Source organism: Trachypithecus francoisi, unplaced genomic scaffold (assembly GCF_009764315.1).
Source record: "Trachypithecus francoisi isolate TF-2019V2 unplaced genomic scaffold, Tfra_2.0 Lachesis_group7, whole genome shotgun sequence".
NCBI lineage: Eukaryota > Metazoa > Chordata > Mammalia > Primates > Cercopithecidae > Trachypithecus > Trachypithecus francoisi.
The window spans coordinates 64,029,984-64,048,374 of NW_022681472.1; the positions used below are offsets into that span (position 1 = coordinate 64,029,984).

General features: G+C 36.9%; 1 protein-coding gene across 1 annotated transcript; it reads right to left on the bottom strand.

The window, feature by feature from the left end:
• Positions 1-496: 496 nt before the first annotated feature.
• LOC117078860 (D-aminoacyl-tRNA deacylase 1-like) lies at positions 497-1,247 on the bottom strand. The gene has a single exon (XM_033202367.1). The coding sequence runs from the start codon at positions 1,034-1,036 to the stop codon at positions 608-610; it is 429 nt and encodes a 142-aa protein (XP_033058258.1). The 5' UTR covers positions 1,037-1,247; the 3' UTR covers positions 497-607.
• Between the last annotated feature and the right edge of the window lie 17,144 nt (positions 1,248-18,391).

Here is an 18,391-nt window from a genome sequence, read left to right on the forward strand (position 1 = left end):
ATTCATCCCATGTATATTAAGTCATTCTTTTTTTTTTTTTTTGTGGTTTGTTGAGATTTAGGATTTTATTATTTATTTTTAGAAAAAAGAGAAAATTTACAAGATGCAAAGGTCTCACACAATACATTATCACTGATGATTGCTCTCTTGACACTTCAACAAGGGATTGATTGAATCAGCAATAAAAAGAACATGGACAGTGTGAGTGTGGTGGAGAACCCCCGCCATGGAAATGCAGAATACACCACAATGGACTTGATGACAAATGATGCTAGGCCAGCCTGTTCCAAAAGCAAGCCAAGATGTGGCAGAAACCAACAAAGCCTTTCTGTGGGGGGGCACAAGCGCATGCCTTCTACCACATGCGCACTCACCCCCCGACCCACCGGCAGTGCCCACTGCCTCATTCCACCACAGCAACAACAGAAAAAGGCAAAATGGTCCTTTGGTGTTTTTTGCAGAGCTATTCAGGTTCCCACTTTCTTATTTCTGTTTGCCTCCTCATGTTTCAGTTCCAAATTCTTAAAGTAGTGTAGGTGCTTAGCATCTTGAATTTTTCAGGATCCAGTTCTGCCCAATGATAACACACTGAATTCTGCCTCCTGAGCTACGGTTCCCGTTCAGAGGACACGTCACCCTCGGCCCCTCTGGTGGTACTGCGGTTTTCTTTTCGGGGAGTGTTTCTTTCCATGCTTGATTCAGAAGGTCCCTTAGCTCTGGTCTTTTCTTTTCTCTGCTGCTGTTTTTCAGGCTTTGACAGCTGCTTTGGGTCAGAGGTAGCAGTGTCGGGAGCTGGCGATTCCAGCTCTGTGGTCACAGGCCCATCATTCTGAACGTACACCTGCATGTAGGCCCCAAACGTGCCATCTTTGATAAGCCCCGGCCTGTATGTTTTATGCAGCTGCTCCAGGAACCTGTTGTAAAAGCCCTCTGCCTGCTCCATGGGCATTGCTAGGTGGAAATCAGGCTTGTTTCCCTTCAGGACACACTGGAGGGTAAACTGGCTGACACACAGAATCTCGTACTGTTTGTCCATCACACTTTTAGACCAGTGCTTCCCACTCTCATCGTCAAACACATGCAGGTTTAGAATCTTTCAGACCACGTGCTCCAGTTCCTTCTGCGTATCCTCCAGGGAAATACTCAGTAACACACATATGCCCCTTCCAATGGCACTAATCTGCTCTCCTCCAACTGTGACGCTGGCCCGGGTGACGCACTGGAACACAGCCTTCATGACGGCGGCTGGGGCGAGTGGGGCAGCGCCGCGCTGCGTCCGGCCTCGCGACTCTGAGGGCGGCTCCGCCAAGTCATTCTTTTCCCCAGTCTCCCTAATGCTTGATCAGTAGATTAATGAACAATGGGGTCACAAAAGCAGAAATGTGTTTTATGCAACATAGATTGCTCTCACCAAGGCTGGTCAGATTGTTCTTTCTTCTGGGTAGTCAATATTCTGTAGAAACCAGCACTGAATCCCTGGAATGCCAGCCAGTTATCTGGTAGAATGCTGATTATATTGTAGTCCTACCTTCATGAAAGAAGCCATGATTTGTCTTTATGAAATACATACTTAGGCATTTGGGTTTGCCTTACCTCACCACCCAAGACTTCTGCTGAAAATAACATGCCTAACTTCTCCTGTTAGAGTTTTCTGCATGATATACCTTGAGCAAGACACCCATCTTTTGCCAAAAGAAGTGGGCCAGTGGGCTGGTCATCGTGGAGCTCACTATTCTAACCATGTAGGTCATTGCCCACATAAAACAAGATTTATCAAAGAATTAATTACAGTGCCAGCTGATGGTTAAGACCTTACAAGGTTGGGACGCAGCATAAACTCTGTCGAGGGACTGATATGAGATGCTACTTCTCCCACAGTTATAACACATGGGTCTGGAAACCAAGGGGTTGATATAGAAGTGACATCTTCCATTATTATACCTTATTACCTACTTGCAAAAATTCATTCCTGTTTCCAAAATTCTGCGTGTTGCTGGTTGGAGAATTTAGCACCCAAAGAATTGCTTTCACAATGGGACATAGCAACCGTTGCATTGAATTGGGAGTTGAGACCGATCCCTTGCCATTTGGGGCCTCTTATGCTACTTGACAAATAGAAAGAAAAGGATATCCCACTGCTGCCTGGGTGACTGATCCAGATCAAGGATCTGCAATTGTTTTTTATAAAAGGACAGATAGTGGAGTGTTTTGTGGCTTTGTGGGGCATATGTTCTCTGTCACAATGGCTGCTGTTGCGATCTGAAAGCAACCACAGTTAATACTTAAATGGACAGGCACGGCCATGGCTTTTCCAGATAGGATCAAGGAACAGAATCAGAAAATGAAAGGGTCTCTTCCTCCTTCTGAGTCAGCCTCATTTGATCATATGAGTGTAGGAGAAGACATCCATTCAAATTATCTGCATTTCTGCATGAGCCAATAAAACAAGAATTCCTATCCCCTCAGATGAATTGGGAAGAAATGTTCTACCATTTCTTTATCCATTCTTCATTCATACTTCTCCCCAAAGCTTGAGGAATGTCTCAGCACTGTGTGTGTGAATTTCAGCTCCATCTGGCCTCTTTCTCTCTTTCAGAGAGTTTCATACCTGTGCATTCCTCCAAACACATGCTTTTCTGCTCTGGTCTCTTGTCTGTAGAAATTTAGAGAGAGTCTCAGAACTTGGAAGGGCAGGTAATTGTGAAGGTGAGGAAGTCTGCAATTTTGCAGCTGCTTTTGTCTGCAACTTTGGGTAAACTAAGTTTCTCATTAATGTCACTAGTTTGTGTATACCCATTTCTGTTTTATTCCCTGATTTCTCTCTCTTAAACCTCTGCCACATGCCAGGCTAGCCAAGAACAAACTTAAGACTCCTCAAATGATAGTTATCTACAATACCTAAAGTGTCTTGCTATTCTGAACAATAATTGTTTATATAATTTCTAAGTCTCAAGATCAGGAGCATCCCTTAGAGCAACAATGAGAGAAAATAAATCTCCCATGTAATAAGAAGATCAGGCATTCTGGCAGGCCAGAAACCCAGTAACAATTGTTTTGGTTTTTATTCATTGTTCTAGCCAATGAGCCTGAGCACTTTAGATGCATTATTTCATTTAATTCTTATAACAACCTGACAAATTAAATATTACATTCTCACTTTAGATGAAAATTGAGAAATCAGACATGTTAAGTAATTTAGTATTGTTCACAGAAACTAGCAAGCAGCAAAACCAGAGTTTAAACACAGATGTCTTTGACTCCCAAAACCATGCTCTTAATCACTGTGCCATATTAGTATTAGCCAGAAGGGAAACTGTAAATGTCAGCCATGATATTTTTGTCCATCTCCTTTCCCAAGACAGGAAATACTTCAAAGTAGCAGAAACTATCCAAGAAGATAGTTTGTTTGTGGCCATTCCTACATGAGGATGGAAGATTCTGGTGATCAAATATCTTCTGCTTTATAGAAACATAAACCCAGGAATATATAAATCATTCCTTACCAGGGATGCAGTTCCTGGCTTTACACAGTATAGTGATCCATTCATGGCTAGCATAACCTATTAATGAACTGACAGGATAAAAGAACAATAGAGGAGATTTTGGTATGAAGAAACCTAAGAAGGGAAAGCTTTCATGGTTCAACAGTTCAGTTTCACATCTTACATACTCTCTACAATGTCTGCTTAACTGGCCCCCTGAAAATCCATGATATGTACAGTTTAGCTGATATTCCACAATCTTTTTATACATCTTTTGCTGGCTTAAGTACCTTCCTCCATAGACACTATACCAAACCTTCACTTTCCTCAGTAATTTCACACCGAACAAATAACTTCACCTACTCTTGCTGGGAAATGAGCCGTGTGATGTATTTCTTTCTTTATCCTCTTCAAAATATCTCTGTCTGAATATCATATCGTTGGAGAATTTGCTTTGTAAATCTAGAATATTTACCTTATAAAATAAAAAGACAAGGGGCATACACATTAGATAATTATGATGATTTAAGTTACTTTTGTTTATACAGCTAAAAATTTATGTAACAGTTCAGCCATCTGGCTCACACATGGAAGAGAGTAGACTAACTGAATTGGCTGAGAACACAGGAAGAACCATCTGGTCATCTAGCTAACATTGCCTGAGTGCCTACTCTGTGCCAGCAGCTGAAATCAAGGTCAAAGATAATAGTTTGTTCATATCAGGCTCAGTACAAGAAAGGCTTTTCCCAATTGTTTGAATTATCAGACAGTGAATTAGGCTACCTTAAAAACATACAAATACTTCATTTGTTAACCAAATACTTAACGACCATGGCAGATATAAAGTTTTACTTTTTTCCAATTGCAGAAGAGATTGAAATAATTTAGTTACCTTAAACTCAGTGCTTCTATGGAATGACAATCCTACGTCCTTTTCCCAGTGTTTATTTTCTACTCAGCATTTCTTCCACATATTTAAAAAAATGTGTCTACTCATATAGATTCACCTTTTTGATGATGATGACTCATAAGCAAATGACTCCTAAGTATGACTGCAAGCCAGTCATACTTAGCATACCTATTGGTCATTTCCATTTGGATGTTCTGCTGCCTTCCCAAAATTATTTATTCAAACTTGTCCTTAAGTTAAAACTAAGTATTATTCCTGAAACCTGCAGTTCCATCAGTAGCACTATTTTATTCTCTCAGTAATTTTGGCACAAAATCTTGTAGCCTCCATTGATGTACAATGTCTCTCAAGCATTTAGAATTGGTCAGTCATCAAATCGGTTGCCTTGATATTTCTAATGCTCTCTTATAGAGAGCCCAGAAATAAGGCCACACCCCTACAACCGTCTGACCTTTGACAAAACTGTCAAAAACAAGCAGTGGGGAAAGGAGTCCCTATTCAAAAATGGGATAACCGACTAACCATATGTAGAAGACTGAAACTGGACCTCTTCCTTACGCCATATACAAAAATCAACTCAAGATAGATAAAAGACTTAAATGTAAAACCCCAAACTATAAAAACCCTGGAAAACAATCTAGGCAATATCATTCTGAACATAGGGGCTGGCAAGGATTTCATACAAAGACTCCAAAAGCAATGGAAACAAAAGCAAAAATTGACAAATCGGATCTAATTAAACTTAAGAGCCTCTGCACAGCAAAAGAAACTATCAACAGTTAACAGAGAACTTACAGAATGGCAGAAAGTATTTGCAAACTATGCACCTGACAAAGGTCAAATATCCAGCCTCTATAAGGAACTTAAACAAATTTGTAAGAAAAAAACAACCCCATTAAAAAATGGGCAAAGAACATGAACAGATGCTTTTCAAGAAAAGACATACAATGCAGCCAACAAGCAAATGAATAAAAGCTCAATATCATTAGAGAAATGCAAGTCAAAACCATAGTAAGATACCATCTCACACCAGTCAGAATGGCTATTAGTAAAAAGTCAGATAATAACAGATGCTGGCAAGGTTTCAGGGGAAAAGAAACGCTTATACACTGTTGGTGGGAGTGTAAATAAATTCAACCATTGTGAAAAACAATGTGACAATTTCTCAAAGAACTGAAAACAGAAGTACCATTTGGCCCAGCAATCCCATTAGTGGTTATATACTCAGAGGAATATACATTGTTTTGTCATAAAGACACATGAACATGTATGTTCATTGCAGTGCTATTCACAAGAGCAAAGACATGGAATCAACCTAAATGTTCATCAGTGGTAGACTGAATAAAGAAAAAGTGGCACATATACCATGGAATACAATACAGCCATAAAAAAGAATGAGATCATCTCCCTTGTGGGAACATGGGTGGAGCTAGAGGCCATCATCCTTAGCAACTAACACAGAAACAGAAAACCAACCATACGATCTCACTTATAAGTGGGAGCTTAATGATAAGAACACATGGATACAGAAAGGTAAACAACAGACCCTGGAGTCTACTTGAGGGTGGAGGGTGGGAGGAGGCAGAGGATCAGAAAAATAACTGTTGGGTACTAGGGTTAGTATCTGGTTGATGAAATAATCTGTACAACAAGCCCCCATGACACAGAATGTTGCTTTTAGTAAATTTGTTCAATAAAGAAATCCTAATCTTTTGCTGTGAAGACATTGCTAAAAGAATGAAAAGCCAAGCCACAGATGGGGAGAGTAGAGTGGCAAATGACATATCTTATTAAGCAATTGTGTCCAGACTACATAAAGAACTCTTACAACTAATAGAAAACAAACAATCCAGTTTTTTAAATAGGCAAAATATTTGAACAGATACTTCACCAAAGATGACATAATAGCAAATAAGAGATGAAAATATGCTAACAGCATACAAATTAAAACATGATCATATATCCTACATGTATATTAGAATGTCTACAATTAAAAGGACTGACTACATCACATGTTAGTGAGGATGTGAATAAACTGGAACTCATATATTGCTGGCATAGATGTAAAATGGTACCATCACTTTAGAAAATAGCTTGTCAGTTTGTAAAAATCCTTAACATACATCTACTATGCAACTTAATCCTTCTACTCCTAGGCATCTCCCCAAGAAAAAGGAAAGCATATGTCCTCTCAAAGACTTATACATACATGTTCATAGCAGCTTTTTAAAAAAGTCCAATACTGGAAATGACCCAAATGCCCCTAAACTGGTGAATAGATAAACAAATTGTGGTATATTCAAAAGTGGAATACTATACAGCAATAAAAAGTAATGAACTAATTATATATATGACAACATAGATAAATATTTTTTTAAAAATTGGGGTTTTTTTTCTTTATTCTAAAAAGAAAAATGGACACATGTGCAGAATATGCAGGTTTATTACATAGGTGTATGTGTGCCATGATGGTTTGCTGCATCTATTGACCTGTCCTCTAAGTTCCCTCCACTCACCACCACCCAATAGGCCCTGATGTATATTGTTCCCCCTAGCGTCCATGTGTTCTCATTGTCCAACTCCCACATATGAATGAGAACATGTGGTGTTTGTTTTTCTGTTCCTGTGTTAGTTTGCTGAGGATGATGGCTTCCAGGCTCATCCGTGTCCCTGCAAAGGACATGATCTCATTCCTTTTTGTGGCTGCATAGTATTCCATAGTATTCCACATTTTATTTATCCAGTCTACCATTGATGGACATTTGGGTTGGTTCCATGTCTTTGCTACTGTAAATAGTGCTGCAATAAACATACGTGTACATGTGTCTTTATAATACAATGATTTTTGTTACTTTGGGTATACACCCAGTAATGGGATTTCTGGGTCAAATGGTATTTTTGGTTCTAGATCCTTGAGGAATCGCCATACTGTCTTCCACAATGGTTAAACTAATTTACATTCCCACCAACAGTGTAAAAGCATTCGTATTACTCCACAGCCTCACCAGCATCTATTGTTTCCTGACTTTTTAATAATTGCCATTCTGACTGGTCTGATATGTTATCTCATTGTGATTTTGATTTGCATTTCTCTGATATCAGTGATGTTGAGCTTCTTTTCACATGTTTATTGGCCATGTAAATGTTTTCTTTTGAGAAATATCTGTTCACATTCTTCACCCACTTTTTGATGGGGTTGTCTTCTTTTGCAAATATGTTTAAGTTTCTTATAGATTCTGGATATTAGACCTTTGTCAGATGGGTAAATTGCAAAAAAAATGTTTCCCATTATGTAGGTTTCCTGTTCACTCTGATAGTTTCTTTTGCTGTGCAAAAGTTCTTTAGTTTAATTAGATCCCATTTGTCAATTTTGGCTTTTGTTGCAATTGCTTTTAGCGTTTTTGTCATGAAATATTTGCCCATCCCTGTGTCCTGAATGATGTTGCCTAGGTTTTCTTCTAGGGGTTTTATGGTTTTGGGTTTTACATTTAAGTCTTTAATCCATCTTGAGTTAATTTTTGTATACAGTGCCAGGAAGAGGTACAGTTTCAGTTTCTGCATATGGCTAGCCAGTTTTCCCAGGACCATTTACTGAATAGGAGATCTTTCCCCCATTGTTTGTTTTTGTCAGATTTGTCAAAGATCAGATGGTTGTAGATGTGTGGTGTTATTTCTGAGGTCTCTGTTCTGCTCCATTGTTCTATATTTCTGTCTTGGTACCAGTACCATGCTGTTTTGCTTACTGCAGCCTTGAAGTATAGTTTGAAGTCAGGTAGCATGATGCCTCCAGCTTTGTTCTTTTTGCTTAGGATTGTCTTGGCTATACAGGGTCTTCTTTGATTCCATATGAAATTTAAAATTGATTTTTCTAATTCTGTGAAGAATGTCAATGGTAGTTTGATGAGAATAGCATTGAATCTATAAATTACTTTGGGCAGTATGGCCATTTTCACGATATTAATTCTTCCCATCTGTGAGGATGGAATGTTTTTCCATTTATTTGTTCCCTCTCTTATTTCCCTGAGCAGTGGTTTGTAATTCTCCTTGAAAGGGTTTCACATTCCTTGTTAATTGTATTGCTAGGTATTTCATTCTCATTGTAGTGATTATGAATGGGAGTTCATTCATGATTTGGCTCTCTGCTTGTTTATTGTTGGTGTAAAGGAATGCTTATGATTTTTGCACATTGATTTTGTATCCTGAGACTTTGCTGAAGTTGGTTAGCAGTTCAAGAAGTTTTGGGGCTAAGATGATGGGGTTTTTTAAATATAAAATCATTTAGATTTTCTATTTTTCATCTGCAAACAGAGACAAGTTGACTTCCTCTCTTCCTATTTGAATACCCTTTCTTTCTATTGCCTGATTGTCTAAGCCAGAGCTTCCAATACTATGTTGAATAGGAGTGGTGGGAGGAGGGCTTCCTTGTCTTATACTGGTTTTCAGAAGGAATGCTTCCAGCTTTGTCCATTCAATATGATATTGACTATAGTTTTGTCATAAATAGCTCTTATTATTTTGAGACATGTTACCATCAATACCTAGTTTATTGAGAGTTTTTAAGATAAAGGTGTTGAATTTTATCAAAAGCCTTTTCCGCATCTATTGTAATCATAAATCATGTGGTTTTTGTCACTGGTTCTGTTTATGTGATGGATTACGCTTATTGATTCACGTATGTTGAACCAGCCTTACATCCCAGGGATGAAGCCAACTTGATTGTGGTGGATAAGATTTTTCATCTGCTGGATTTGGTTTCCTAGTATTCATTGTCTATTGATAAGTCTTAATTATGCTGAGTGAAAGAAGACAGATATAAAGAGTATATACCATATGTTTCCATTTATATAAAATTCTAGAAATGGAAACTAATCTATAGTGTCAGAAAGCAGATGAGTGTTTGCCTAAGGATGGATAGGGGTACTAGGAAAGTTTACAAGGGGCTACAAGGAAATTTTTGGAGGTGATGGATATGTTCAATATTTTGATTGTAGTGATGATTTTATGGGTATTTACATATGCTAAACTTTATCAAAATACATTTTAAATATATACAGTTCTTTGTATGTCAACTTCAACTATACCTCAATATAGCTGTAAAAAAAGTAAGCAAGAGAAAGGAAGGAGGGAAGAGAAGAAATCACTCCTGTTCACTATATTTGAATACACTGATCATATGAATTAATACAGTCTTAGAGGAAGTCTTGCATATTTTAAATTAAAAATCTGGCTAAGGATTATTGCCATGAATGTAATATGGACTTAATTATTCATTTATTCAACATATATTTATTTGGAACTTATTATCATCTAGGCACTATTACAGGTCCTATGAATATATCTGTGAACAATGCAGGTGAAGTTCCCATCCCTTATAGAGATGAGGGAGTCAACAACTGTCCATAGATTAAATTTTATAAAGAGAGGGGAAGACGTGCTTACCACAGAGTTAAACTGATTCTATGTGATTGTCAGGAAGAGTAAAGCAGAAAAACGAGATAGACAGGAATATTGGGGGAAGGATTGTTATTTTAGATCGGATGGTCAGGGAAGACCTGGCAGATGATATTTTAGCAGAAAACCCTTTTTATAATGTTAATGCTTTTATTTTATATGTTTTCATAATTTCATCTTTTTAAGATTTTGGATAACAAATAATTATCTGAATAGTAGCTGGTAATTCTTGGACTTTATGTGACTCACCTCCTCGATCTTAAGAAAGAATCTGAGGGGTTTGTTGGTGGTTGGGGTGAGCTATGAAGAGTTAAGCAAAATATACATAAATTAAAGGCCTGTGAGATTTCTGAAAGCCAAACACCAATTAGAAAACCAGTTTCAAATTAGAATCATCTCCCATAATTATCACTTTGAAGGGAATTACCTTAACTCCTGTAATTGAACATGTAGCTCCCTTTCATTTTGCAGCTGAGCCCAAGTATTCTATTTTTGATTTACCTTTTCTTGTCTGTGCTGATTTTTACATGTTGAAATCAATACAGTCATAGCAATGAATAATCAGGTCATCTCTATATTATCATATTGCCCCATCTATGTTGTTATCTGTTCATTCACTCACCCAGAGTGTATTAAGCACCCACTATGTGCTGAACACTGACCACAGCATGAGGCTAGGACAATGAATTAGACATCGACTTTGAATACCTGAATAGCTTATTGTCCACTGATCATGGACAACCATGAAAATGAATAAGAAAGGAAATTGCGAGAGGCGATAACTTACAATGTAAAGCAGAAGGAGGAAAGCTTGTCAGGACCTTTATTATGGGGTGTCCTCAATAACTGTTTCTGGAAACTGGAGCTTTTTTTCCTCTCTTTGGAATCCTGGGTCTAGTTCTTCAGAGCCAATTAGACTTGTCCAAACCCCTCTTGTATCTTATACTTCAAAGTCTTAGAAAAAATCATGAAATATTTCAGAAACAAAAAAGTGTAAATAATAAAACAATAAACCCAGCTTCAGAAATGAAGCATTATCAACAACAGTTGACATATGCTGTGTACCTGATGCTTTTATCTCCCACCTAGCCATATCGGTTTCCCAAAGAAGTAAATTCCATCTTGATTTTGGCTTCTATCAATCCCATGCATTTCTTTCTAATTTATGTATACACACACACACACACACACACACACACACACTACATGTGTATATAATGTTGCTTTTTGTTTTTAAACTTTATATAAATGATGTCATACTCTAGGTATTCTAGAAACCAGATTTTCCTACAAGTATATAAGATTCTTCCTTGTTGATAACTATAAAGCTAGTTTGGTCACTCCTCTGTTCATGTTCTTCCATCATGTGAGCATCCCATGACTTATTTCTGCTGTGGTTGTTAGACTTTTAACAATGACGCTCCAATAACACCACTAAACATTCCTATACAGAGTGCCACATGTACATGTGTGAGAGGCTCTCAGGAGTATACTTGGAAATGGAATTACTGCATCATCAAATATGCAAAATTTCCATTTTATAGATGTCACCAAATAGCTCCCCCAAAACTTTATAGCAATGTAAATTTCCACCAGCAGCATATAAATTCCTATCTTCCACATTCTCACTAATTCCTGGCATAATCATATATAAAAATGCTTTCAAATGAAAGGGTGTGAAATGGTACTTCAATATGGTTTGAATTTATGTTTTCCTTATTACCAGTGGAGTTGAGCATCTTTTCACATGTTTAGTGGTCACTTGGGTTTCCTCTTCTATGATTAATTTTTGCTCATTTCCTCAAAGCATTTTCACATCAGAGTAACTCGCTTTTTTATCTTCTCCAATTTTAAAGGTATTAAAGTTTTGATAGGATATACTTGAGCTTTTCTGAAATCTTAAATAAAATTTTTCTTACTGCCCTCATTCCCAAACACCTTGTTTTCTTCTTTGTCATTAACTTTTCTTCAAATTTGAAAACTGAGAGCAATTCATGGAGTAGTTTTTCTTTAATTATGGCTGTGCATTGAGGAAGAGTATAATAGGAAGAGTAAAATTTAGAGTCCTGTGGAAGTTTTTGAAGAGAGAGATCAGAACCAATCAAGAGGCTTTTATTACCCTTGAGCAGACAAAAAAAAGAGTTGATGCTGGGAGGTTGCAGAGAAAATTGAAAATGGATGGTTTCAGTCACAGAATGGGTCAGGCTAGGGCTGTTCTTCCATACAGTTGTCTCAGGAGCCACGGTCTTGAGGTGAACCTGTCTATCATCATATGGGGTCCTGAACATAAGCTTTACAGAGATGAGAGAGTCAGGACCTGCCCACTAAAAATGTCTTATGAAGCCTGATCAGTCACACATAATGCTGGACATTGCTTTAAGGTTCTCTGACATTATAATATACAATATACTGTATTGTAAAAGTATTTATTCCTTTATTTATATTTATTAAATGTTTGCTATGTAGAAATTACTTTACACATTAACTCATTGCATTTCTCAACACTCCCGACAGGTTATTAAACCATTTCACAGATGAGACACCTGAGGTTCATCGTGGAAATAACTTACTTATAACCAGAGTCCCCTATGCCATCCTCCTCAGCCATTCTCCTCTAGATATTGGTAGGGAGAAAAAGTCGCTTTTAAATCGCAACCTTCTGTGTTTATCACAGAAAGAGTAAAGCTAAAGATTTAGGTAATTTGTGAGCAAACACTTTTCATTTCCTCAAGAAACAAAGAAAAAAAGCTAGGTCTGGAATCCTAGCTTTTCATATGTTAGCCAAAAGAAGTGTCTCTAGTATTTTCTTCCAGAGCTTCCTAAAATATTCCCAGCTTTTCCAAGGTCTCCACTCTCAGAGGTCATGAGTAGTTTCATGTAACCTCAAATGGCCTAACTCCCAGTGCTTGAAGGTAAATCGCTCCTGCCCCTTGAAGAATTTTCTCAGATGAAAAACTAAATGTCTTTTATAAAGGAATTAAACATTTGTTTTAAAAGGTGATATGTTCCCCCTGAAACCCTTTGTACTTTCAGCAAAATTAGTCCAAGTCAGTTTTTTTTTAATTCCAGTCAAGGGTTTTATTCAACCTTAAAACTCCTATGGCCACTAATCCACAGAAGCTGTTTATTCCTTTGAAGTTTCCTTTTGCTCAGACTTAACACAATTTTCGCCAAAGTTACTCTTCAGGAGACTTTTGGAGATTATTCTCTCACCAGGTTATGTCCTATTTGTGTGGTGGTTGAGCCTGTGGCTTAAATTTCATAGGGAGCACTGAGTTGCTCAAGTCCAAGGAAGAGTGGATAAGTACTTCCAGCACAGGGAAAGGTTAGTGAGAGGGTTGTATATGTGTGTGTGTGTTTGTGTGTGTGTTTGTGTGTTTGATTTGCTTTGGTTTTGCTGAAATGAGCCCATGAGATGCATATTGAAAAAGTTAAATTGTATTTAGTGTGTTCTAAACATTTGTATTTATCAGAACTAGAAACAACTGCGTTTCAAAATAGTCACAACTATACAATGGTTATTCTCTCTATATCATTATTTTCCAGTGTAATTATTAACTAACTTGAGATAATGATGAAATGATCTTAGTAAATGGTCTAATAAAAAAAATTATGTCTGCCAAATTGACTGTGAGCGGCAATGAAAACGTAGCACATGAAAGTGGTTAAGTGTATTACCCAAAGTTCCCATTACTGTATTCAGCCATCTCGCCTTATGATGCACTAATATTTCTCTTAAATAGGGTCATGGACCATTAATTTCCTGGCCTTGAAATCTCTTATTATTAAAAGTGTTACTTAGCAACTTTTAGACATTGAAGTAAATCCAAATAAGAAAAGCCAAAAGGTCTGTTGGTCTGTTCACTCTTATTGTAAAAAACGATTGATGTCCTGTGCTGGAATATTTTTCATCTGCTTTCTTAGAATTATATTGTCTTGTGTGGGTTAGGGGAAAAGAAGTACAATGTGAGTTTCCTTGGCTCCCATAGATTAGGGAACAAAATTACAAACATTTGGTGTTCATCCCCTATGTCCGCCTCACTATTCTTCATATATGAAAATGACTCTCTTCTCTCTCCTCCAAATGTTGGATTCAGTCTCTGAAACAATACTTGCTACCTATTACCTGGCTAGAGGGTGCAGCAGGCCCAAATAAGTCTATTTCATTTTTTCTGTTTTTTTGCAATTAAGTATTTTTTAAAGTCATTGTCTGCATTTTTTTGCTAAAAGGAGTCAGATTTATCTTGATCATGCAAATTGGCAAAGCTGCTAGAACTGTCAAGATGGAAGTACTACTTCCATTGTGTTCCTATTATAATTTAATACACACTTCCATTGAGGCATTTACCATCTTGTACTGACTTACATTAGGCTTACGTTCAGGACTGGCTTCCTGGGTTGGTAACCTTTGCATTTGCACGGGGCCTGTGCTTCACAGGGCTCCAGTCTTGGTTTTATTGCATGCTGTGGCTGTCTTGAATTTCCTAATTTTTGAAGAAGGGGCTCGCTATGCATTTTTACTTTGTATTGAGCTCCAAAAATTATATAGTTGGTCCCGTTTACATGTTTATCTTCTCTACTGGAGATGAGTTATTTGAAGGAAGGAATTATATTTCAGGTCCAGTTTGGTGCATGGATTGATTAAGCTACATGGACACTTAACAGAAAAACATTGGAATCAGTTTAAGTACGTAAGAAATGAATGAATTATTTTAAGATACTATCCTTTATTTTAAAATACTATCTACATGTTAATAATATTGGTAAATGTCCGATACAATATGTTTTCTAAATAATTATAAATTGTATCTAAATCAGTATGATCTCTATTTTTAATGCATTAAAAAGTAAAAATAAACACATGAAAATGTTACAAGTAATGGCCTTTTGGAAGAAGAGAGTATAGATACATTTTTTAGCATTTCTGTATTTTAAAATCATAAAATGTCAAAATATTAGTTTTTGATAATTTTAAGAACACTTTCACCTTTATTAAAGATATTAACCTCAACTTGCATGCATGTATATCAAAGATTGCATTTAATCTGTAAAACCTCTTGAGTTGTATTTGAAATTTCCAAGAAGAGAAGTAATGATACATGAATCTTCAAAAGCAATGATGTTGAACATGTTATGTGCTTCCTATACTACAGCAGTCTTTCAAAAAATATAGCTTGGGAATCCATATTGTGGGCAAACAATATCAACACAGCTCTGCAAACCACATTGCACCACCTTGGGGTGCAGTAAAACAACAAATCTTCCCTAGAAGGAGGGCGTGAGAGTGGCAAATCCTGCAAAAGTACATTTGTAAGACTGTGACTACTGAATTGATAAAAACTGACAATAGAAATGGTAGCAGAATATTTTGTTCATAGCTCTATTTTAGCATTTTGTGTTCCAAGTGCCCAAGTATGCCTTTGCAGCTCTGTTTCAGTTACTTTGATGCTGCTTGAGGGCATGGACTATGTATTTTTTTTTTGGAGTCTCTCCTCCAAATGCATGGTAAGACCTGGCATACAGTAAGACACCGTAAGTGTTTTGAAAATGAATAAGGAATGTACAAAGTCGTGTCTTATTTATCTTAATTAGGGTCATATTGCTTGACATTCAAAGTAGAATATGTTTTATAAATGTTTTTGATGAAATTATTTAAATTAAGCAGAACCACATTTTGGTGTCAAAACATTGAATGAGATGATAGAAACCTGCCTTCCATTTAGTTATGGTACTAATTTAGTCCCAGAGGAAACACATTGTGAGGCCTTTTCACAGACCATTTGGCCACCCATTTCAGGTTCAGTTATTGTTGAGCAAACACTAATTTATATATAGCCTTGTATAAAGAAAACTGTAGAGCTAGGATAAACTCACTCACTCAACCTCAATTGCCTGTTGTGTAAAATGTAATAGCACTGCTTGCTTGTTATACCTCACAATTTGTATAGAGGCCAAGTTACCAAAAAACATCCATTAGACACTGTAAATCACTATAGAAATAGTACTTATTGTATGCAAAATACTATATTAAGTGATCTGAGAAAACTGATTTAAACCAAAGAGCCCTGTCTTCAGAGAATTTATCATATAATCTATGTATGAATTCTTCAGTCTAGTAAAAGGAGCAACCAACAGTTTTCTGAACCACAGAGCAGAAGTACCACCATCATGAATTTACAAATGCTCCCATCCTGTTGTAGACTTTATGCAACTGCACCTTTAGCTGCTGGGACTTTCAAACACTTTAAAACTTTAATTTTGCTTATTTCACACATTTACCACAGTGACAAGGGGCAAGGATTTTTATTGTTCTTTTTAGTTTGTTCTGCTGTGAATAACATATCATTTCCAATACAAATCATGGAGCCTTACTTTCCCTAAATTGTATTTCTCAAGTTGAAACCGCCTATGTGTAAGCAAAAAGTGAAAGAAAAGGAGAGAAGCAGGGTCTAGAGCATTTGGAGGGAAAGAGAATAATGCCAGGACCCTAAGAAAAGGCCCCTTTAGCAACTCACTTTCCCCTTTTTCCCTAGGTTACAACAGTATTCACCACTCAGTTTATTTCCTGGATGAGGACATTTGTTAAAGATTTCAGTATCCTTGTACAAAAGGGGAATAAAAGTTATAATAATAATCTCTCCCCAAATCACCATCAGCAGCAGCAGCAGCAGCATCAATACCAATCAAAAAGAAATGGTGAGATTATATTTAAAAGGTCCACACAGTAGTATAGAATGGACACAGCTAAGAAATCCTGCCACTCTGGGTAAACTCAAACATATCCAAGATGTAAATCAAGTCTGCCTTGATCTTGGGCAATTTGAGTTTTACCTGGAAGAACACAGAAGAAATTCCTCAGGTAATAACAGCCTGGGGATTTATGCAGGGCAGATGTGGGGTGTGAGGTAGAGAGTGAATCACCTTCTTTTATCTGAGCCCCAGTGCCCTGTAGCTCCATTGTCTGGGGAGTCCAGACCAAATTGTGGACTTGCTATAAACTTTACCCAGTGTTCAGCTATACTCATTTTTATGTAGTTTCATATTAAATCATCTAAGGCCCTCACAGAATCATAGGGTGAGTTTGTGGTAGCTTTTCCCCCAAATTATTCTGGGATGTGTTTAGATTGGCATTTGAGTATCAGTTTTATTTGTTACTGAGTATAAATCAAAGAAATAATTTCTGGATAGATTCAGACCCAAATATCTCCAGTACAGCACAAGTATATATATATATATAGCCAGTAGAATGTTATATATTTTAGTTCAGTTTGATAAAATATTGTTTGTTCTAACATCAAGAACATGTTTTAAAACAAACCATTTCAACCCTAAACTCAATCAGTATTGTGGAGTCAAAAAAATCATATAATCAGAGAAAATATATTTAATAATTGGTGCCAATTTTTAGATGGTGGTCTTTTGAATTTTCTAAATTTCCTAATTAGGGTGTAGCAATTTTAATGACAAAGAACTACACACAAGCACCTAATTACAGTGGAACACCACTGATATTGAGGAGGTAAAGAAAGGGTAACTAACATACCATCCATTTTGTCTGTTGCTATCCCACAAAACACATCAGAGTTCAAAACTATAAGATGAAACACATTCAGCCAGACTATTTTCAAAAGCTCAACTGTCTGTTTTTGAAATGCACTAATTTAAATTTAAAGACACATATTTAATGTTTTCCCTTTGTAGGTTTTCAGCAGCATACACACATGGAGTCACCATCTGTTTTCAGCCTGGTTCATTACCAATTCATCCTCCTGCTCTGTATTATCAGATCAAGAGGGTGGACATAAATTTGGCCACCTGGGCACTGGTGTCATTAACGTGTACCCCAGCCACACACTCATAAAGTGGTTTTGCTTGGAGCTGTAACTTGGTGGTGCTTCATTTTTCCATTTGATCAGTGTTGAGATTTGTTCAGTAAGCTCTTAATAACATAATTTCAGAACAAACTGGAGGACACTAAGAACTTTCAGGAGTATTTTGCCTAGAAATCCAGGAGAAAACAGCTTCTGTTTTCAGGAACAGACACTGGATGGCAGGACGAAAGGGGCAGGGATAGAATCAGAGAAGAGAGAAGAGAAAGGCAGAAGGAGATACATGAAGACATAAACATAGAATTAAGGGAATACACATAGGATAATTTACTTATTTTAATGAATGCATGTATGAGAGAGCTCAGAGTGGCTCAGTATCATTTTGAGTATAGCTCATCATTAAATGTGGGTGAGCCCACTTTTTTCCTCCTTGTGAGGGAAAACCTATATCGATTCATCCCAAGTCATTTAGTTAATCGCAAAATTGAAGTGTTTTTAAAATTAAAACAGAAGTTTTACTTCCCTAATTACAACATTAACTGACCATGTGTCACCTTACAAACTACACTGGATTGAGAACTCATCCGATAAATATGAAGTGAATTTAAACAAATTGTCCTGGTTCATTTTTACTATCCCTTTTAAACATTGAGCAAAATCAGATAAGTACATTTAGGTTATAAACATAATAGGAAGCGGCCGGGTGCGGTGGCTCAAGC